General features: G+C 36.0%; 1 protein-coding gene across 4 annotated transcripts in view; it reads left to right on the forward strand.

The window, feature by feature from the left end:
- The window catches only part of NBEA (neurobeachin), a 452,437-nt gene that overhangs the window by 370,257 nt on the left and 58,229 nt on the right, over positions 1-23,951 (forward strand). For all 4 annotated transcript variants that reach the window (XM_054272359.1, XM_054272360.1, XM_054272362.1 and 1 more), the window contains 2 exons: positions 8,281-8,421; positions 16,221-16,340. In XM_054272359.1, coding sequence (XP_054128334.1) covers positions 8,281-8,421; positions 16,221-16,340 — 261 coding nt within the window. The remainder of the gene's footprint in view (positions 1-8,280; positions 8,422-16,220; positions 16,341-23,951) is intronic.

Here is a 23,951-nt window from a genome sequence, read left to right on the forward strand (position 1 = left end):
CTGCAAGCACATATCCTGGGGAGCAATGGAGACATCCTGCCCTGGATATTTGACAGTTTCATCTCTGCTGGAAAGAGTGTGCTTGCAGTACCTCCAGATGTGTTGTAACCATTCCTGGAAGCCTGCTTTTGTAAGACGTCCAAAATAATTTGAGTAGGACTTGAATTCATAATAGTGGATCGAGACACCTAAGCTTTCACTCCTTTTATTTTCTTAGACAAATAAAAAAAAAAAAAGCAAGTAAACCCAGAATTTACAGTACATTCACAGTATGCCTCAAAAGGAAATAAATTGCTTGATACTTCCTTTAGGCTATGTAAATCTTCTGACCTTTCACAGTATTATAGGTATGTTTCACAAATGTGTTTTTCAGTTCTGTAACACCATTGAAATCTGTGCCAAGAACAATAAAAGATCCACAGACATGACTTAAAAAAAGACCTGTGATCATTTTACACTGGCTTGTTCCCTAGCATGTATAAAAGTAGTGCTGGTTTAGAGTTGTTCAGAAAGATAAACCTTTCATTAAGGTGCTTACACTTTTCAAAAACTCTCAAACTCACCTTCTGGATGTATTAATAGCGCTGGATGTGGTGAAGTGCAACAAGATTAGACAGTGCCTCATGAGTCCTTCTCTAGGTATTTAGTTTGGTTCAATCCAAATTTTTATAGCAATCTACTAAAATATGTAATTGCTAGAGGAAGTAGTGTGATAGCTGAATAGATGTGTTTTCCTCATGAGTTAGCAAAGACTCATTATGGAATTAGTACATGTATGGCTTATTAAGTATCACTGTGCTGTTATTACTACTCTCCTCAAAAGGAAATGTAAAATCAAGTCCATGACTATTTATTTTTCATCAAGAATCCATGCAATGTGCACATTTTCTTGCCAATTTGAAAACTCACCAACAGCTATCAGTGGTTTCCTCTGTAACAGCTAAGGTTTTGACCACTGAAAAGCCTACACAGAACTAGTCAATGAAAATTACCTTTCCTTTCTGGCAATGTCTGGGCCCCATTTATCCCATGGATGTATGAGAAAACACATGTGAAATCTGTGAAGTGTTGTGGAATACTTGAGGATGAAAGGGTTGTAATTGTCAATTTTTTGCAGTGTTCATTATGAAAATATCTGATAGATTTCATTTCACCATGGTTTTAAAAGGAAAAGTAGGTTAATGTTTTATTCTAAAATGCAGTGCCCTTTAGTACGGAATGCTTGATTTGAGTTGTTCAGCATTACTTGCGTCCTGTTTCAATTTTTGTGTTATCTGTAAAAATCTTAAAAATTCTAAAGTCTCTGAGGTATTACCTTCTCAATTCTGTTTTAATTTTTGATATTGTTCTGTATCTGTGAGTCCCTCCTTTTTTTTTCTCTTGGAGGTGAATCCTGAGCAGCCTGGTGCTTAAAAGAAGGAGTAATTTATTGTAAATATTGAAAGTGATTGTGCTAGCAAGCCTCAGCCAGATCTCTGGGGCAGGTCCACTCAGTATCCTTTTCTATGAGGAGCAACTCCCTTCTGTCAGATTTTACCCTGCAAGGGAGACATTTTCCTGCAGATTTGATGGCAGATCAGAACCTCCAGCTAAACTGTTGATAGATAAAATCTCCTTTGTCACTTCCTGATCTTCTGTCTCCCTGTAAATTTAGCCCTTCTTAGTTTCATAAAGCCTCTGTCCTTGCTATTTAGCAATTAATAGTCCTCAAAAAATCTATTGCAATTATTTAGAATTTTAACAATATTGCATATATGGTAAAAGCCCACTAAAGTAATGACATTTAAAGTGAAGTCACCTACTATTCTTTGTTTTCTTGGTTTAAAATAGTTTCTGTAATTCAATGTAGGTGCTAAATCTAGCTTTTGAAAAATATTTTGTGTATTCTTGCTCAAAGTTCATACAATACTCCAGTGTCAGTTCTGATAATTAACTACACAATTTTTCAATTTTTTAATGTTTGGTTTCCAGGCTTTCTGTATAAAATATAATACGCCACCTTTGTGATATCACAACTCCTAGGTGAACATACATATCAAATGCAATTCATGTGATTTTTGGAGATGAAATTAGGGGTATTTGTCTTGCTTAGGATGTCAGTAATGGAGTAAAACATGGGCTTTTGAATTTAGTCCAAACTTAAATATTTATATTCGTGCAAAGCCATCTTGAATGTGTAGCTTGTCTTTGCTTCCATTCCATTTCATTCTGGTTTCATGTGGCACTCCTTATTGTGATATTTTTACAATTGTTCTCTCAGAACAATTATGTTTAAATATTAGTCTGAAAATTCCTCTGTCCTATTTCTTTTATGTGTTTGGAAATTCTGTTCTAAAAGCTTTTTGGTTTTTTTCTTTTTACGTACAGTTATAGATTTAAAACCAGTGTTCATGGGCATGGAATGTGCCAGAGCAGTAGGATATATTGGACCTCTCATTTGATTAGACAGTGTAGGTTCAAGTTTTATTCATTACATATGCAAGGTTAAAGGTTATATTTATTGTTTGACAGGATCAAAAGCTAATGAAAGAGGCTGTCATAGATACATAGATTATCTTTTCTGTATCAAACCATCAGGTGATCTGCTTATTTTCTTCTTTGTTGAGATTTCCTTTAGAAGAATACTTAGGATATAAAACATTAGTCCAGGAAACATGTACACAGATCTTACTATAAAGTGATTTTTTGTGAGGTTCAAGTCACTTAAAATGTGGTATGGTTTGTTTGTATAAGATTGTATGACTTTTACTCCTAAATTGTAGTGAATGCATGGTTTTGACATGCTGCATTGTCCCTGCTCATTAAAGTGTAAACGGGAATTTCTCCTCATTTACTTCCAGTCATACATCCTGTTAAATAAAATGATTTCTTCACCAGGCAGAGTAATACTAATATTGACATGTGTATGAAACATCACACACCCATTCATTGAGTGGAAAAAATTATGTTTTGTTAATATAGAAGGTGTTTGACTGATGGGTGGTGATAAGCATAACCACTTTTCCTTATTACTGTGCCATTTCAAGAAAAGGAAGTGATAAAGCCCCAAGGCTTCTAAATGTAATAATGCAAATGAACACATCCAAGTGTGAATATTTCAAGGCAACCACACTTAATAGTACCAAAAATGTATATGCTGTGGAATGGAGTTTATGGGCTTATTAAAATCTCTTAGTTGGAAAAATGAAATAATTTTCTGTAAAATTATACTTCTCTCTTTATCATATGCGACTCTTCCATCAACAGAAAAGCTACACACAATTAAAGCCACACAATTAAGCATGTGTTTTTCTTAAATAAACAGTTCATTTACTGAGTGAAACTCTGGTACTATGAATCTGTGAATGCTCTTATATTTGATATTGTTGATATCTGCTTTTCATATTAGGATGCTGAAGAAAAATCTGTTTACTAATTTGGATAGAATTGCAATAGATATCCTAAGATATCCTATTTATAGGTTGTTGTTCAGTGGGTGTTTTTTAATAAACAGCAAGCAGTCAGGAAAAGCTCAGTCAGTTTTCAGCTGGAGCCAAATAAAGCCAGGTTCAATATATCTTCATACTAGGCTACAATTTTGTGCAGCTACTCACCAAAAAAAAAAAAAAACCAAAACCAAAAAACTAACAAAAAAAGGAAAAACAAAGCAAAACAAAACAAAAAAGCCCCAAAACCCAAATCAAAACTAACAAAAAACCCCAACAGATAAGGTAGCTGCTGCACAAATTAGAGTCAAGTTAAGAAGAATATTTCAGTGGCTAGATAAATGGGATGCTACATTCAGTTCTGCTTTCATGAGAGAATATAGTTCTACTTGGCAAACAAATAGATATTACATGAACTAGCATAACACATCCAGTGGATGTAAACACTAGATAAAAGATGTATTGACAATATATATTGACTTGTTCAAAGGCCAGATATCTAAAGAGATTAGCCAGGTAAAAAAAGAAAGATGTAGTAATGTGTTTTAATGTCACAGTAAATACTTGCCTTAGTTTTAAATGTAAGAAAGAAACATAAAATAAACAAGCAGTAAGTTTTAGTACATCAACAGTGAAGTGGCTGAATAGGCATTGTCATTGAGTGACCTGTTCTGTTTGTTTGGAGTAAAGAATATCTTATGAAATCATTATGTGGGAAGTTAATTCTACTTAATAAGTGTCCTTACAGGGAGAATTTTGCAATAAAAAGACAATGATGTGTTTGGAAAAAGCATTTTATAAAACATTATGAAAAGAACTTTTAAAATCATGTTTAGAACAATTTATTTTATTCAAATTCAACTTCTGTCTTTCTCTTATGGTTAAGATATGGACTGAGAGAGTATATAGATTGAGTTTTGCCTTTGTATTGTTTGGGCAAGTCATTTTAATCTGTGCACATACCAACAGAATCTCAGTCAAATGGAAATAATACTACTTTCTTGCAGTATGTAAAGTTACAGGGATTGATCCATAAATAAATTTTAACTGCATTTTATAGCCATGATATTAGATTAAAACTGAAGTATTTGACCTTCTGAGCTGTGAATGGTATAGTAAAGCTATGAAAAGTGACCAAAATTCCATATATCCTACACATTTCACAAGAAACGTGAGAGACTACTATGACTGTAGAACTCGTTATCTAATAGGACCTGTGCCCCATCAGAGTAAAATTGGGTTAGCTGCTAGTTTATACAACTGAGATTTAAGGTGTTTACAGAAAAATCTTTGTCTTTACTGAAGGATGAACTCACACCATTACCCTGGTTAACAGCATTTCCCCACATGGAAGTTAAAATAACACTAAAGAAGCCAGGGGCAGACCTTGCAGAATTTAGTCCCCGCTATTTTATTTATGGAGGGTTTTTTTGCTTTCAGAAAGTGCCTGGTCTTTTGGTATACAGAAGAAGGAAAGAGAGATTTGGGCACTTTCCATTAGCATTTTCAATGTGCATGGTTTCCTGAATCTGGAGAGATGTCCTTTGCATTAATGCGCAGAGAGGTGGTTCACATCAGTGTCTCCACGACTGCACAGAGAAGGGAGATCAGGTGTTTCTTGTATTTCTTCACCACAGGCCAGAGATAACTTATGTAAGGCTGAAGTAGAAGCTGCAGAGTTGTGTAAGCACGAGCAGCTCCAGCTCTCCTCCCCAGGCAGTGCTGCATTGAGACACTTGCGCCACTTCTGGGATCCCAGTTGTCATCTCCGCATAAACAGGGCTGTGTTTGCACCCTACCCCCTCTAGAGCAGCTCAGGGACTGCCAGCTCACCTTCCTATTGCAAACTAGAGACAAACCTAAGCAGTCTCCTCATGGACACTATAAAGGCTTGTGGAATGACAGAAATTAACCCATGTCTTCCAAATCCCAGGCTGTCAGAGAGATCACTAGCTTGTCCAATCCAGAATCTGTCCTGAGAAGTTGAGGTGAGACTTAATAGCTGAAGACAAGCTCTCCCTCCCTCCCTCCCTCCCTCCCTCTCTCTCAGGAAAGGACCCCAAAAATGATTCTTCCCAGAGATTTTCCCATGAAAATCTCAGTGTAATGCAAGAACAGAAATGACTCTCATTGGTATTTCACTTAAAGACTCCATTTTATTCAGATGATGGTTTGTGCATTTCGGGATTTTTCTAAAGTAATTGAAAGGGAGGAAAAAAGGTAATGACTCTGAAAAAAATATTGTATGATGGTAATCCAGAATACAGATTTTCAGGTTTATCATTGAGTGCAATTAATCATATATGTTCTGAAGGTAGATTATTTTAGGTACTTGTACAGGCATTTTAATATGAAAATGGGAATGCCTGATCTTACATCATTGTACCTTTTATCTTTTAAATTGAAGTAATTGAACAACCTAGAAAACATGATGATATGTTTGCATTAGTATTTTATGACTTTAAAAATTATTGTCAAATTGTTGAGAGAAATGACCTTTTTATTAAATACAACAATATTATATTAAAAATGTTATTTAAAGGTACTGATTAAACCACCATTAAAATTTTGCTAGGCTATAAAATAAAATACCTCATAATTATTTTGAGCATCAGTTATACCTCACAGGCCTTGTTACTTAAGTCAATTTACAGTGAATAATGAAAACACATCACTTATTTGATACAAGACTTCTAATCAACATCAACTGTGTTCAGAAAGGCCAGGAGCTTTCTATATTTTCAATCTTGTGTTAATCATCATATTTATTCTCCACTGTGCCTTCAAACCTATATGTACAATAATATGGTGACAGATAATGTCTCTGTTATCCATAGCCTCAGAATTCACTGCAGCATAGGATAAGATGCACCTTTGTAGTGGAGGGGAGAGATATTCTCTGGGTGTTTCCCCATTACCAAATACAATCTCACCAATTTGTCTGCTATTTTGTGTTCCCTTCTCAGAGGGGGTGGACGTTTCATTTCAACAGACTACAGTGTGAATTACTGCTTTAGCTCTTGAAATGTGCAGTTGGGACTGGAATTTTTTCTGCCAGAGAAGTGGATGCACAGTACCTTAATGAGGGTGGTGTCAGCAGGTTCCATCCAGTCCCCAAAGCAATCCAAAGCCTGATATAATTTAGCAAAGTCCACATATATCTGCACAGTTTGTCAGTCTAATGGGAAAGGAATGTCTCTTTCAAGGAGCTGTTGAACAACCATTTTTATGTAATGATAACTTAAAGGCTATAATACTGCCAGTGTGTTTCCTGACACTGGCAGGATGTCTAACAAAACCAAGTATAACAAAAATGCAAATATTTATTTTTTGCAATTGTCAGTGTTTGAGAAACGAGCCTGGAAAGTGTTAGGGAATGGCTCATACTTCTCTTTCAAGAATGTTTTGTGAGGTCTTTCCGTGCAGTCTGCACCAGATAACACCAATCCTTTGGGATTACTCAATCATTTTACACATATGAGAAAACTATAAACATCTCCATGACACAGCAAAGTATTAAGCATCCAGAGTGCTTAATGTGAAAAATACTGAAATCATAATGTTTTAAAATGTAAAGGTTCACCAAAGACTGCTATTTCAAAACAAGCTCTAAATCAGAATATATCATGTTCTATGTCAGCCTTTTAAGCAGCCATCTCAAAAAAATAGCTGTGCTGAAAGAATAAAAAGCTTGCAACTTTAAATTTTTTAGTTACATATCTAGTGTAGTGAAACACAGAGATTTGACCTTGTACTGATATTTCCTTTCCAAATTACTTTGGATTTTAATTCAGTAGAAAAATTGTGCAGTGCAATAAAGTGTGAAAATACTGTTAGCATTTGGTCAAACCCCTTGCCTATATATATATTTTTTAATACCCTTAATAATATCAATTCTAATTAAACTTTGATTAATGCAAATCAAGCAATAATTTCAAACTACAATAAGTTTAAACAATTATTTGGTGTGCAAATGTGCTCTCCTCTAAGTATTAACCTCAGTGTTTGGTTAATTTTACTGTAAAAGCTAAAACCTGTATTTTCTTTATCCAAGCAACTTTTGCATCATACAGTAACAAATACTTTTTGCAAAAGCCTCTGAGATAAAGTGGGTTGAAAAATCATAAAAAGCTTTTATTCCTCAAGTAGCCACATCAAAACCAATAGTTCCTACTACCGCCTTACATCTCTTTTGTTTTTCACCTAATTTGTATAGATTGTCCTTTAAATTTGCTCAGAATGGACTTTGAATTTGTGAATAATTTCCACATTCTATTGTTTTCAAGTACAAGGCTTGTTTGCTTTGTTCAGTAAAACGTGGCTTTGTTCAGTCAGAAAGTACACCCAGTCCTGAGGACTATGCATGGTTTTTAAGTATTTCTGCTTAGGATCACCAGACACCATCAGCAGTTCCGCGTGAAATCTTTTCATCATGAACCGCGCATTACAAAGTATCCTGTGCGAGCAAAAGTCAGTTTTCATTAGCTGTGTGATTATGGTGAATGACAGCAACAGAAATATTAGTTTGGCCTCAATGCATTTTAAATGCAGTTTTAGAAGTCTATTTCCAGAAGAATGTTACTGAACTAATTGGGAAACAACTTATGCCTCAAGAAGGTCTTGAAAGTTTGCAGATGTGGATCACTTATATTTGTCAGTTAAAATAAGGAAACTCATAAGACTTTTAGTACAGAAAGCCTTTGAAAATAAATTCTAAGCTTATAGCAATCTCAGGGGTTACTGCAGCTTGGAATGTGTTGGTTGCAGGGTCTCCTGCGCAGTAAATCTTAATGCAGAATTAACTTATGCCATATCAGACAGCTGATAATATATTTGACCTCTTATCACTTTACAGCCTATTGGTGCTTTGAACCCAAAGAGAGCTGTCTTCTATGCAGAACGGTATGAGACATGGGAAGATGATCAGACTCCACCTTATCATTATAACACCCACTACTCTACATCTACTTCTACATTGGCTTGGCTTGTTCGTATTGTAAGTATTTCTGGATCCTGGCTTTCATGGAGAACTTTATTTGCAGCATCTCTTCTGTCACCACTGTTTTGGTTTTTTTTGTAATGAAAGCACCTTTCTATTAAAATCTCATTGTTCTTCCCAACCTTAAAATCTCAGAAATTCTGTTGATATTCTTTATATACTCATTTGTAGTGATCAGGGGTTCCTTCCTACCCAAACAATCCAAAATGAATTTAAACATAAAATTGTGGTGGTATTAGGATGTATACAATGAGAAAAATGCATCTAAAATGAAATCCACCCCCAAAAAATATCTCAAGGCAGAAATCTGATACTGCTCATATTCATTTATTATTTTTAGCTAGGGACAGACCCATGCAACATTAAAAAAAAAAGCCCTTTGTAAGAACACTAAACTGTCACATCGAGAGTGGAATTATATAACCAATTTTATATTAAAGCAACATTGAATAATATTTTATGCAAATGAACTATGCTCCTAAATAAATGAACATCTCTACAGTTTTCAGAAATGTAGAAATTGGATTCTAACTTCAAACTGTTATGTCAGTACTGAAAACCTCATGCTTCTATGACCAAAACCAGATCTAAGGAAGGGGACCAAACTTCCAAGATAGAATGAATCTGAATTCAGTGTATGCGTTATCACAATTATTTACAGAATAAAGAGCGTTGATGTGACACTGAAGGTTTCACAGGGAAAGCTGAATTAATGAAAAATTGGGTGACTGTGTAATTACTTAAGTTAAAGTACACCCTGCCTATAAAAATCTGTTGCGTAAGGTGTATTCTAAGCATGTTTTGCATACAACAAGGCAAAACAGACCCACACAAAGCTTGAGAATCGAGTTTTCACTCGTCTCAGCTTCCCTTAGACATGTTCATTTTTTTTCTGCTCAGAACGGATTTCATGTGTCTGTGAGTTCAGGATATACTTCTTAAACCACGGGAAACTAAGTGTTGATTACACTCCTGTGTTGGGTGACTGCTGTATTCCTTTTAAATGTTGCTAAATTATTCATCTACTGAATACATTTTATGGTACACTTTGTTGCCTTAAAGTAGATTAAAACCAGTAGTTTTATTTGGATGTTTGTCTATTAATTTTGGCTGCTGTACAGCAAAAGATCTCCTCTTGCTAGTCAGCAAATTCTCAGCACTGAAATTCTGGTTACAGGCTGAATGTACAACACACCAAGGAGTATTCTTTTCCTGTATTAGGTTAATTCAATGTCATTTTTACTACTGTCCTTTATGTAATACTGTTGATGCTCTTGCTCTCTTTGTGTTCTCACCTAAAGAGCAAGAGAACAAAGTCTTTGTCTTGATGGCCTTGCAGTATAGAACGTACAAATTACATTTGTTAGAGCAAACAATATATGTGAGGATAGAAAGCAGAGATGGAAACCACGGACACCCAAAGAAGAGGTTGCCAATGAAAAGTTGAAAAACACAGATAACTTAAATACAGGGACACCCCTACACAGGTATTTTAAAGATTATTTAGATATGTTTGACCAGCAAAGAAAAGCAATCTGTAATGGAAGTAGACAACAGAAGTAAAAGAAGACAAATCCAGAAAAGGAAAAAATATAATAATATGATAAGACTAGATAAGGCAGCAAATGGAAAGCCTAAATAGATATTTGAAAATAAGTGTGTATGGAGGAAAAGATTATGGCAATGAAGATTACAAAGTCATAGTGATCTATAGAGAATTATTTTTGTTACAAAATAAAGGATGAAATATCCTAAGGGAGAAGATTGTGCCAGTGAAATTTATAGATAAGGCTAGGTCAGATTCCTGCAAGTTAAAGTAGTATTTCTTGTTTGTGAATTTCTTGAGGTAGAGCTTTGAAGAAGGCTCTGTAAGAAAAGGTAAATTAAAGTTTAGTCCAGAAAGAGAAAGGTGACATTAAGAGATGCAGAGATTCACACAGAAAAATGCTTTCAGGATTTTGAAAGTCTGGGAAAAGATGTGCTACTGTAGAGCTTTTGGTAGAAAGTGACAACAAACTGAGAGTGAAAGATGGGAGTACAAACTAAAACCATGGGAGAAGATTGTAAATCAAAGAAGAGAAGAGGAAAAGCAAAAGAAATAGAAAAAAGCAAGGAAACAAATGAAAAAGATATGAAAAGAAGTAAATTGGAAATGAGAGTTTAGAGTAAGCAGAACAAAACAGTATGTAGTAATGGGGATCCAAGGGGGACAAACTGTCTGCCTAGACCTTAGTGTTGTAGGAGGAAGTATTTGCTGTGGGTAAGGAAGTTGCAGCCACTCTGAAGTATATATATATACACAGAGAGAGAATTGTGTAATTGCCACAAAACCTTAAAAATTATTTTAAGTCTTGCTTTTCAGCTTTGACAGATGCAATCTGGTTTCTGTCAGTCGTCTTCAAAACATTGCTTTTAATATCATATTTTTGAGTCAATTCCGTGATAATCTGTTCCCTACTGCCTTATATTTCCCTCAGTTGCTTTCCCTTATCTGATGTATTGTGGTGGGTCGGCTTTGCCTAGATGTCAGATTCCCACCAAAACTGCTCTACTACTCCCCTCCTCAGCTGGACAGGAGATAGAAAAAATAAGGAGAGACTCATGGGTTGAGATAAGGGCTGGGAGAGATCCCTTACCAGTTACCATCATGGACAAAACAGACTCAGCTTGGGAAATTAATTTGAATTATTACCAATCAAATGAGAGTAGGATAATGATAAAATAAAGTCAAATCTTTAAACCACCTTCTTCCCAACCCCTCCCTTCTCTGGATTTGACATCCTACATTCTCTCTCTCGTCTCCCCACTGACACAGGGGAATGGGGGCTGTGCTCAGTTCATCACACTTGTCTCTGCCACTCCTATCTCCTCAGAAGATTCCACACTCTTCCCCTGCTCCAACGTGGGGTCCCTCCCATGTGAGACAGTCCTTCATGAACTTCTCTAAAGTGAGTCCTTCCCACAGGCTGCAACTCTTCTTTAGCTGCTCCAGCATGGGTCCCTCCCACAGGGTGCAGTTCCTCAGGAACAGACTGCAGCTATTGGAATTAAATCCCAATACTGCCGGATGGAATGTGCCTGGGCTCGTCTGGCCCTTGCTGCTTGACCAAGGGCGGCAGCTGTGGTGGTTCCACCTCAGAGACACCTTTGGCTGGCTGGATGCTGCAGCTGGCACTTGGGACAGGTCCACGCAAGCAGGAGCTCAGGTTTACCTCTGGCAGAGAGGCCCCAAAGAGAGGTGAAAGAAAGGAGTTGGTTCTGAGGGAGGGTTTGATCCAGAGCTTTATTCCAGGCCCACAGGCCTCTGAATGCAGCAACAGCTCCAACAGAACCCAGAACTGCGTGGTTGCTGTGTCTTTTAACCCCAGGGAGAGGGGGAGGGAAGGGGTAGGGATCCCACCAACCAGGTAAGGGGGGGAAGTCTCAGGGGACAAATGGCACCTGGATGGCCCAATGTCCCCAGGGCTGAGAGGCATCTTCTGAACTTCGCCAATCATACCATGCCCTTTCTGGAATGCCACGATTGAGGGACAGCACTCAGCAGGGGGCAAGGGAGGGGAAGGGAGAGGTTATTGGCACACCTGGGGAAAGAACCTGGATAACTGAGACAGGCTATTACATCACACTGCAATATGCAACAGTGGGTGCTCCGTGGGCTTACAAGTCCTGCCAACAAACCTGCTCCCACATGGGCTCCACTCTCCATGGAAGCACATGGGGCCCTGCCAGGAGCCTACTCCAGCACAGGCTTCCAGGGGCTCGTGACCTTCCTCAGGCAGCCCCCTACTGTGGCATGGATTCCTCCAGGGGCTGCAGGAAGAGCTGTACTCCCCTCTGGACCTCCATGGTCTGCAGGGGCACAGCTGCCTCACCATGGGCTGGAGGGAATCTCTGCTCTGGAGGCAGAGCATCTCCTGGCCTTCCTCCTACACTGACTTTGCTGTCTGCAGGGCTGTTCCTCTCACATGTTCCCATTGCTCTCTCTAGTGTTCTTGTGCAATTTTTCCCTGGGCCTTCTTAAGTCTTTTATCATAAAGGCACCTTGCTATAACTCACAGGCTTAAACTTGGTCAGCTGCAGATCCATCTTGCAGCCAGCTGGCATTGGCACTATTGGATATGGCAAAAGCTTCTCGCAGAAGCCTGTAGTCTCTCCCACTACCAAAACTTTGCCACACAAACCCAATACATGTTTCAGGCTAGTTTTTTAAAAGATGTTGTATGTATTAGCCTGAGTTCTGTCCTGTGTAGTTAATTGTTATATCTCTGCCTTTGTTTCACCATTAATACATATTCTGTTGTATGTGTTTTTGTGGAAATGAAATTGAATATTCATAGTTTATCAGTAGGTGACCTTACCACCTGAAGACTCATTTTCTTCCATGTGCATTTCATCTGGAACAGTGAATATTTAAGTTGCAGAAGATGGAGTAGTTTAAACCAAGAATGCCACTTCACAATGCCATATATTCCAGTGACTTGACCTGAAAAATAGACAGAAGGAAAAAGTAAAATAGAAGAATGAATTCTGGCTTGAATCACGTAGAATGTGAATATCAGCATTGGCTTCAGACTTTTAGTAGAAATAGGACAGAGTTATGGTACAATTGAATGTTCTCAATAGTTGCTACTGAAGAAGTTATATTTGTGTAAATCAGTTGCATTTTCATGGAAACAGTGGCCAGTGTTTGAGAACATGATTCTGTAAAGTGGTAGTCAAGACATTTGTAGAGAATAATTGTCTTCCAGTTGCTGTTTCAATGAGTGCATATTTGTACAAGGCAGAAGAAATTCTGTATTTATTATGAGTTAGAATGGATTAAGTTAAAACCAGTTTTTAGTGAGATTCAAAGATGAGGAGGACCTGATGTCATATGGTGTGACAAGCCATTACATACTCTCTCTGTCTCCTCTTACAAATGGCTGTAAGGACATTTCTGTGTGACATAGGATGTCTTAGAATGACCACATCCCTTCCTCCTCCCTCCTCTACTTCTACCATAAATTATTCACATGAGTCTGGGTACTGCTAAAAGGGAAGGGTGGGAGAGAAGTGCTATTGAATGGAAAAATTTGTTGTTCTCACAGCTCAAGCTTGTGTTCAATGGAATCAAGTCCCCCACGAATTTCTCTCCTTGTTGGCAGTGAACAAGGCGTGAATTTTATTCAGAATATTAAGAATGAGTGAGATGGAGTATTAATGAAAACATTGTGCTGCTTTATAGCTTTCACAGCAACAAAACCTTTACATGAAATGACAGTAATCGGTATCATAACAGTATTTAAATTAGTATATAGAATACAGATATGAATTATATTTGTATAAGCACTTGACTTCCCAGAGAATAAAAATTACCTTAAAATATGTTAGAGGTCTGAGATAAAGGAAGTGAAAGCTCTGAATTTCTGCTAAGGATTAAAAATCCAAAAAGATAGGCACAACAGGCCATGGCAGGATAGCATAATAGGGCACCCTGTAGTGCTCAGCTACTAAAAGTTTAATCCTTGATTATGAATTTTATTGCTTTTGTGTATTTGTCTCAGATACTTAAAATAATGTTGTCATGCAAGTTTGGATTAATATTTTTACATAATTTATTTTAATTACATCATTTTTCTGGTTTCTGCTTCTTTTAAATCCATCAACTGCTTCTGATTTCAGAACCTCCACAATGATCCACAGTCTGCTCCACAATTATATTCACAAAAATCACATATATCTTATAAAGAAAGAGTGATGGGTAGGAGCTGTTAGAAGACAGAATGATTTGTGCTCAGATCAAGAACATATGATGTTTTTCAGTCAGTGCAAGCTAGAAAATAGCATAATTCTTGTTGCAAATATATACAGATAGTTGGGAGAAGGAATTATTTTAAAAGCAAAACAATTCTAATATTGAAAAATGTAAATTTAATAATATTATTAACATAATTTTAAATATTAAATTAATATAATCCAATTTCTTTATATATTTTTTTCCTTTTTGTACTTCTGGGTCTGAATCTTACACATTTTAATTTATATTTTACATTGAATTCACTATATGGAGCACTGAAAAATCTGGATAGATGAAGACTTGTTTTCTGGCAATATTTCAGTTCATTGTGGTAGTTTATACTACTCACCAAGTTGAGCCACTGTTAAATTTTGATATACTATTGAAATTATGAAACTCTTCCATACTACACAGTCTTTCAATATTCACAAGTGCAAATAAAGCCATTGTGAAATGAGATTTGGGGTCCTCTAACAAGAAATTATATTGTGATGATTTTGTATTTAATTATATTATTTTAATTAATTATTTAACACAGATTAGTATTCTCTGATTAGAATAAATCCTCAGAAAAAAATTTTAAAGAGATTTTATTCTTTTGAATGTGTCTATTGAAAATAATTTCCCATGTTTTAAGAGGAAAAAAATTGATTAGACTTTTTTCTTCTTTGTACAAAAGTAGCCTGTGTTGACTGCTGTCCATGATAGAAAAAAGTAACTGACAAAACATGTGCAATAAGGGTGGAGAAACAAAGGTCTTTGGGAGTCAGAATTCCATCTTTTATGTTCCTTTTTTTTGGATATTTTCACTATTTTTGCATCTGTGTTTTCCTTATTTTAATTTCTCTTAAGGAACATGTACACATACATTTCTTCATATGTTTTTCATCTGAGGTAATTATACACAATGTGTATAATGTGGCATAATTCCTTCAAATATTCTTTATTAATGGAGGAGTTCCCTGACTTGCTCAAAAATTTTGTAGAAGGAAACAGAGAATGTTTAGAATAAAATTCAAATAATAGATGAGTAATACTGTAATAACAGTTGTGATCTGGTGATTATGAGCTGCTTTGATTACCAAAATTTCAGATGATCAGGATATGCAATGAAATAAGTTTGAGTATGAATTAATCAGAAGGACTTTCTTAAAAACATTCCCCATGAGACTTGGCAAAAAGAAGGAATGAACATCCATCCCTGTAGGCACACTGCCAACTATTGGTTGAATAAGAGGGCTGATGGAGTAGTGGTGAAAATCCGGGTTTCTTGCCAATGATCTCTGTATTCAGGTGCTACCGTCAAATTAAGGATTTGGTCCACTGTTAACCCCTTTCCTGCAGAGGAATGTAGTGACATAAAAATGGGTCATCCAGACTGTCTAATACCTGACCTCTTCCTCCCCAAAAGCTGGTTTCCATTTAGTATAAAATGGGATCTGGTTTCAGATAGAACTAGTGAAAGTAAAGACTCTAAATATTTAATCTCTGCCCCAAAATAATGATAAAGCTGCATATATTGGGACCACAGTCTGCCTCATAACAACCTTAGAGCCATTCGTCTCACCTTGAGGCAAAGTGGAACATACTGAGCGCTTTTCAATTAAATGAAAACACAAGAAAGATTTAGAGATAGGATTTTTTAAAGTTTTTGACATACCAACATGCAAGGAGTATACAAATCCCAGTTATATAAATAACACAGAATATGTTTGTGGTGGTTGCAGTAAAGGAGGCAGTCATTGTGAACTGGAACTAGGCTACATATGTCTGATGGATAATTAGTCTTATGGTATAGAACTCAGGATTTGTTTGTGCAAAATGTGTTACAGCCAAGAAATATACTCAGATGTTTAGTGCAGAAACCCATGTGTACATATAACTATGAGGTGCCGTGTTTTTCCTTAATTCTGCATTTATGAAGTATTTTGATCTGCAATGGGCTTTTGGATTTTCCAGAAGCCTGCTTCATGAGTCCTTGTACTGTTTTCTTAATCTGTCATAATTTCATTAACTACAGGAGCCCTTTACAACATTCTTTCTAAATGCAAATGATGGCAAGTTTGACCACCCAGATCGAACCTTCTCTTCAGTGGCCAGGTCCTGGAGGAACAGCCAAAGAGATACCTCAGATGTGAAGGTAACATGCATGTTAAATAAATGGATAAATATGCAATTTCATTATGGCATTTTTGTTTATGTAAACATAAAGAAAGTGTTGTGTTATATTTTATATTTTTATATATCTCATTTCTTTATATTCAGCACACTAGGTATAGCATAAATAAATAGATGTCGATAAAGTTTATTGTTCTAACACAAACAATCAAAGATTCTTTGAAGTTGAGTGGACAAAAGATGGGATTTTTTTAAGAAAAAAACAACCTAACTGATCTACTTTAGATCAGATAATCAGGAGATGGAGAAAAGCTCAATAAATTGTTCTTTCCTGCTGTTAACTCAATATTTGGCCCACTCCATAAAACACAGCAGGAATTGGATTTGACCTTAAAGTGTCATATTGTTATAGCTTGCCTAGCTCTGGGTTTGCATTGCCTGAGGCAATTAATAAAGCATTAATGACAAGACCCATTTAAAATGTTGGCTTTTCTGTACAGCTTTAGCTTTTACTTGAATGTGCCTGGGGATATTATGCAACAATACACATTAGATTAAAACAACTTCTACACTATATACAGAAACAGCCAGAGAGCAGGGTGATTTTACTGCTGTTATTCCTTACCTTTGTATTTACCTTGTTAAATATAAAGGGTTATTGTTCATAGACATGGGGCCTTATCAAAAGGAAACAAAAATCTAGAAATATTTTGAATAATATGGTCCCTTCTTGATTATCATTTTCTAGTAATAAAGTAGGTAAAGGCTGCACTATAAAAATTGCTCTTAAAAAAAACCCCACATTTTTACAGTGAATATATATCTCTTCTATTTATATACTACCACTCATACTAGGAAATGGTCATATTGCCATTATATTTTTATTTACATTTTTAATTTTTTATTTGTTTGTCTTGGCAAAGAAAAAAATTAAAAATATGTATGTTTGTTGATTTATTTTTACTCCAGAGCTCTTGTTTGCATAAATATTCCAACAGTCTGAGAAGGGACAAATCATGTTGTTGTCATTCAGTTACTAGTTAGAATAACGAATTGCAAATTGTATGGTCATTTTAACATATGGGAGAAAATGCTTTTTAAAGAAATCAACCTGAATCTCCTACAAACCATTTTATGTTGATTCACGCTTGTCGGGAACTCAATAGTTTTTTAATTACCATCACTCTTGCCCTTGTAAGAAAAACAGGAGATTTCCAAATTTGGAAGCAATTTGAGGTAATGTCTACTATATCTGATATATCTTCAATGTGCTGACATTTTGATTTTTACTTTTCAATGAAATCTGGTTTTCCTGTAATTCCACTAGAGTATTTGGGAGAGTGACTTCCTAGGAGTGGGGCTCAAACAAAGGATAAGAGCCTTAAACTGAGAAACAAGGGAAGACAGTTGGAAGTGACTGTAATCTTCTTGTCTGGCTTTAGTACACAGGAGGAGGGCAGTTAAATACATCAAGGCATTGCAAAAGATAAAGGAATATCTGTGGACAGAAGGAGAGATGGTATTCAGGTGGGGTATATAATTAGTGAAAGGATTGTTCTTAAACTAGCAACCAAATGAGTTACCAGTAAAACAATTAACTGAAATGTTTGTCTGAGAATACTAGGAGTCTTTTGAACCAAGTGGGATAAATTAAACTGCTGTTGCCAGCCATTGCAAGGATGAAGGAATTAAGGATGGATAACAACTGTAATGCAAAATGTATTTGTATTAAAAAAACCCAACTTATCAAAATAAAACAAATATTAAAAAGATGCTCAGAGCCAGATGCCTTCAGAAAAGGAAGGCAAAGGTGAAGAAATTAAGCTATGTTCTTTAATGCCACTGAATTGCAGAAAGGGAATTGGGGATAGCAGGTAAAATAGTAAAAATTAAGGGTCAGAATTGCCCTAGGGGAAAGCCTGTAAAACAAGGTGTTCCAGAATATATTTGGCAGTCTACTATAGAGCCCCCAAATCAGATTAATACATATATTCACATTTCTGTTATGCCATTAGAAAGAGAAATACTACTTGGAGCTAAGTCATTACAGAAAATCTAATATGGGAGTAACAGATGAGGTATGTTAGTCAATAAATGTTTTCTCCAGATAATCCCTGACCTGTCCATTCAGGGATACATTAGGGATTAAAGCTACTGTTTAAAATAGGGGCCTGTTAATTAAGGAAGATGCAGGAAAGGTGGGTTTAGAAAATAACATTGAATTGATTTATTTTGAATTGATTCAGCTCAAGATGAAAATAGATGAATAAAAGAATGTCCAAAAATGAGCTGAATCTTTAGAAATGCTAAAACAAATAGAAAACATTCATAAATTATCTAAACAAAAAATTTGTGGAAATTAGGGGAGATTTAATACCAGCATTCGATATATTGCACTACCAAAATAATTTCTTGTACTGTAATACAAAGCCACTACTGGAATAAATCTACTGAGATGCACTTCAATAGCCTAAGCAAAATATGTTAATGCATCCCTCTTTTGTCTTCAGTTTAAGAAGGAAACTAAGATCAACAGGATGGCACAAAGTTTATCATAATACCAAAGGTTTATCCTTAGGGTATAACAACTGGAATATATCATGAAATATAATTTTCACCTGAAACAGTCTGATTAGTCATTCATTCAGAGCCATTATGTTCTCAGAGAGCATATGTTATTGTTTTTCTCTTTTTTCTTGTCCAGTCATTAGTATGAATTCTTGTTGGATAAAGCAAATGCTTAGTGCTTTCTTTGTTGGAAACCATCAAGTGTAAAATATACCTAAACTTGAGTTAGCCATAGGAACAAAAAAATTTTGTTTAAAAATATTTTAGGAAGTGGATACAGGTAGAAAAATGTGTGTATGTGTGGGGTAATTAATGTCTAAAGTGGAGACACATAAATGCTATGAAATATGCAAACATATGAAATGGAGAAGAATTATTTCTCAAGGAACAAAGAGGGAAGGAACGTCAGAGGAAAGGAATCAGAGTGCAAAAATGCTTATTTAAGCAAGAGAGTATGAAAAGTTAGGGTGAAGTTGAGTATTCTCTGAGTTTGAATATCCCCACAAAGGGAAGTAGCAAACTCCTTATTTATAAACATTTTTTTTTTTCAAAGTAGATTGGCAAAGCACTGGCAGGGCCCTTTGATTTGCAGAGTCTGTGTTTCTTAGCACTCAATCAAGAATGAGTATAGCAGCTAATTGTTGCTGTTGTTTGTTCCTTAAGATCTTAATGAACTTCATTTCTCAATGCCATTACATCAGGGCCAACTTTTCCCTAAGGCTTTGAAGTCCCTGTAAAATAATAGGGAAATGGACGATTATTAATACTACAAATACCTAATTTTTTTCAGATTAGTTGTGCTGCTGCTTAGAATGCCTTGCAGGCTTTTCAAACACTTGAATCAAGTTTTCAGGGACTTGAAAAGCAGTGAGGTTTGGGGAGCTACTAAGGAACTCCCTCAAAATTTCTGGCCATTTTTGTCACTCTCCTAAGAGCAGCATCCACTGTCTTGCACAACAGAAAAGCTTCAGCTGTGAGAGTGTGAATCATTCAAAAACTCGTGGTCAGCTGTCTGGCAACTTCTAGTATTTATCCAGCAGTCCTGTTAGAAAGGAGAAAGTGTGCAAAAGAGAAGATGTGTACAGGTTGTGTGTGAGTACAGAACCTGGAAGCATGCTCTCTGTTAAAGCGCTCTCTATACTTGTGTAGCTTCTTCTGGCTCCGCGTCTGGCTATACACGGGGGGAAAGGCTTGGCAGTGTGGATTTCCTTGTGATATACATGCTGTCAATTCTTTCACCATCGCAACACATCCTAAAGAATTTTTAAGTCCTTATGGTAAATATTTAGTGCATGGAATAGAGGTTATCAATCAAAGTAGCAAACTCTGAAAACTGCTAAGACTAGCAAGTGTTCATTATTCATGTATTCCTTATCATACATTTGAAATTCATCTGAGCTGCTTTAAGTGCATTTATCTCTGATCTTACTAATCTCATTAATTATTGTGGCACAGGTTATGCAATAATTTTAAAACAGCGTGTGAAATAAATTAATCTGAAATTCTTAATTGCTGTGTATTGTAAGATGGCCACAATTTTTGCTTTCAAGTACTGTATTAAATAATTATAGGAAGTATCTTCATTTTTAACTAACAAGGTCTAATTAAAAATAAAAAAGGGTTTTTTGGAAAGCAAAATCTGGAGGGTTTTTAACATCAGTTACTGTTTAAGAAAGAGGACTATAAGGTACATTATTTTCAAGTGCTTCAGTAAGTGCTGAAGTAGGTCAATTTTAACTAATGAACTGAGATTTTTAAGTACTGCAGATGCTTTCCACAACTGTTCTTTTACAGCCCCAATGTTGTCTGAAAAAATACATCCAAACCACTTTCACAGAATTCAGCATTAAAATTTAAAAACCAAATACCTGAAATTTGCAAAAGAATCTGTCCTTCTTTAGAAAGCTACATTTCTGTGTGTCCTGCTCTTTTCCTCCCATGCTCGTTTCCTCCCTGGCATTCTCTCTCTGTTTCTCCCTTTTGTTTCCCTCCTTCCCTTTCCCCTTTAAATATGTGTAATCTCTTCTGGGACTGAATTATTTCACACTGAGCTAATGAAAATAGGGCTGTGGCAGTAGCTTAATCAGCCTGAAAACAAGCTGTAATTCTGGCATCTTGAATTATGGCAAAAAGTAGACCACCTTTGAAAAATGAAGTGTATGATAGATTATTGCTCAATAAAGGATTAAAGATTGACTTAGACCATGTTATTCCTTACTCTCAGGTTGTTTTTGTTCATTTTCAAGAAACTCATTCACCTACAGTGGATGAAACAGAATTAATACAGTAAGTGCTGTGTTAGAGTGGTGACACACAAGGGAGAGCCTGGATAGCACAGTTTATTTTATTGTGTCTCCCTTTATCAACATCGACCTTCTCTCGAGATAATCAGTACAAGCTGGAGGAAGAATGAGCGTTCATGGGGTGACCTTTGAGGAAGCAAGTCACCCGGAAATGACCATAACTTGGCCAGTCAGCTTGCACATTTTTTCCTTTCTAACCCCCCCTCCCCCTCCCCCTCCCCCCTCCAGTTTTTGGTAACATTGACTTCCCCAGAACCTCCTGTTCAGACACTAATCTTTCCTAATACCTCTCAAACTTGTTATATTGTTTTTTGAATAGTCTGTTTAGAAGTTAGAAAGGTAGCTCTGACAAAATGTCAGTAAAGTGCCTTAGTGTGAAATGGAGGAACTCATGACTGACTCATTGACCCAGTACTAGACTCTTGTGGAATTAATGGATGCCAGGGGATCAACCTTTTGGGAGGAAAAGAAAGAAAGAAAAAGAAATGGAAGCTTTAAAACCTTGAAGTGAATTATACTAGAAAAGTGAAAACGTCTGGGTTGAATTTGATTTCATTGGGAGGCCATAAATGGCATACCCTTAGCAAAACATATTAAACAGAAATGTCAGATTTGATGCAAGTGGTGTACAATTATAATAGTGTTAATAGCAGTCCTCTATCACCTGAATACATATTTTTAAAGTTTAATTTCTCAGCAGTTTGGATTTGTCACAGGCTTGTAAATTAGAAAATGCATTTGGAGGATGTTTTCTTATATGAAGACACAAGGCATATAATACTGTTAACTATACCTTGGGGTTTTAGTATAGCTATTAAAATAAACAAGAGATCACATTTACAGACAAGAAATGTCTGTTATAATATTCATTTTCCTTTTTTTTTATACACCCTTCAATAGCTTTACTGCATCGTTCTTCATGTGAGAAAAGCCAAGCTTGAGAGGCAGCTGACTATTAAATGATGGAAAGCTAACCTGTCTTATTAGAAGTGTGAATGAAAGGGGAGCAGAGGAGGTTACCAGCTGATGAAATGTCAAGGACAACTAGACAGAAATTACTGCAAATAGATTTAGATCACAAAATCCCTATTTTTATTAACTCTTTGAACTCTAGATATTTCTTGTGGTAAGAAATTACCCATGACAGGTAATGTACTCAGAAAGATTTATTTAGAACCTTCAATGTCTTTTGGCACGAGCAATGAAGCCAATAACATTTACTGATTAGTTTCAGTTAATGCAAAATTATAGGTCAGCTGAGTTGCATGCAATAACATATGCATTTAAAATGCTTAATTGGTCTGTGAATATTTTAAAAATTCCAGACTTTTAAAAGTTTGGTTTTCTGTGGTTTTTTTCCTTACATTCCCTCATTTTATACCTGCTAAATGATGTTACTTGTAGGGAAGCTGTTTTATGAGTTTGTTTGTTTTGATATTTTTCTTCATGTCCTGATTTGCACTGGCTGACACAATGTATGTATTGTAGGAAAAAAATATTTTGAGATTTATCTTTCATGAACGTTTGTAGCTTGAGACCTAAATTTCTCAAAGTCACAGTAGCTTCAAACTAGCATTTCTTTGCACAGATCTGGCTTTACGTTTACCTTTTACCACTAGTGCCACTGAAAGTGCAATAGGATTTTTGAGAAACCTCTGATCAACTATTTTTTCTGTCAAGCAGAAAGCAGATTTGGAGACAGAAGGTCCTCTGTGTCCTATCCCTTGACGTAAATACTATCTCTGAGATACATTTTTTCCCTGCTAATTTTTAAGTCTCCTTGTCCCTATCTTCAGGGTGAATTTAACAATGACACTTCTGAAGTATGAAACTGGTGATTTGTAAAAAGCTGTGTTGTATGACAAATTACACTCTGCTCTGTAGTGAATGAAAAATAGCAGATGCTGTCAGAAAAGTATGCGATCTCCATCCCCAATGTAAAGACTACAAAGGTTGACAAAAACATTTATTTTGGCTTCTGTGTGATGAACATGTGACAAAATATGATATGTCCAAAGTATATAAAGAAGTAAATTAAGTTATGGACTGTTTAGCAATAAATCTGCTAGCTGATTTAGGAAAGTTAGAGGAATATTTTGCATTTCTGTAACAAAAACAATGGAGCAATACATCATTATCCTTAACTTAGACTTTTAGGAGCTTGAAGGCTGTAAATCTGGTAAATAATGCTTTTCAAACATGCAATAAACAATGCAAAGAGAAAACAGTAATTTATTCTCAGAATCTGGGATGGATGATAGCTAGGATGAGGGAAAATTTACTTAGATTGCATAATGAAGGATTCAGGGCAGTTATTAGGTAAAACTCCCCAGATGAAGAACACTGAGACCAGTTGATGGAAGAATTGTGGAATTGCTCTCACTCAAATTCTGGGACAACAGGGTAGACAGATATCTTGCTGGATAGCTGAACCTCATCTGGGATGGAGGAATAGACACAGTCACCTCTCTGAATAGCACCCTGAAACTGCTATTTTTTTTTTTTGAGGTACCTGTTTCCTGTCCATAACAGAAAAAGCACCAAAAGAGCACTTCTCTCAAGTCATAATCTTTATTAGAATATGAACTGGCACATGCCCACTTGTGAAACAAATTAAAAACAAACTCTACATGAGAAAATATTAATAGGCTTTGAAAATAGTCCTTGCTAGTGTTATACTTTCCTGCATTCTTTTGTACATTCTTGCAACTTTCAGTGGCTTCTTAGTTAAAACAATTCTCTCTGGGCCCCAGTTGTCATCT

This window comes from Melozone crissalis, unplaced genomic scaffold (genome assembly GCF_028551555.1).
Source record: "Melozone crissalis strain CALT ecotype California unplaced genomic scaffold, PUWL_Pcris_2 ptg000013l_1, whole genome shotgun sequence".
In the NCBI taxonomy this organism is placed as follows: Eukaryota; Metazoa; Chordata; class Aves; order Passeriformes; family Passerellidae; genus Melozone; species Melozone crissalis.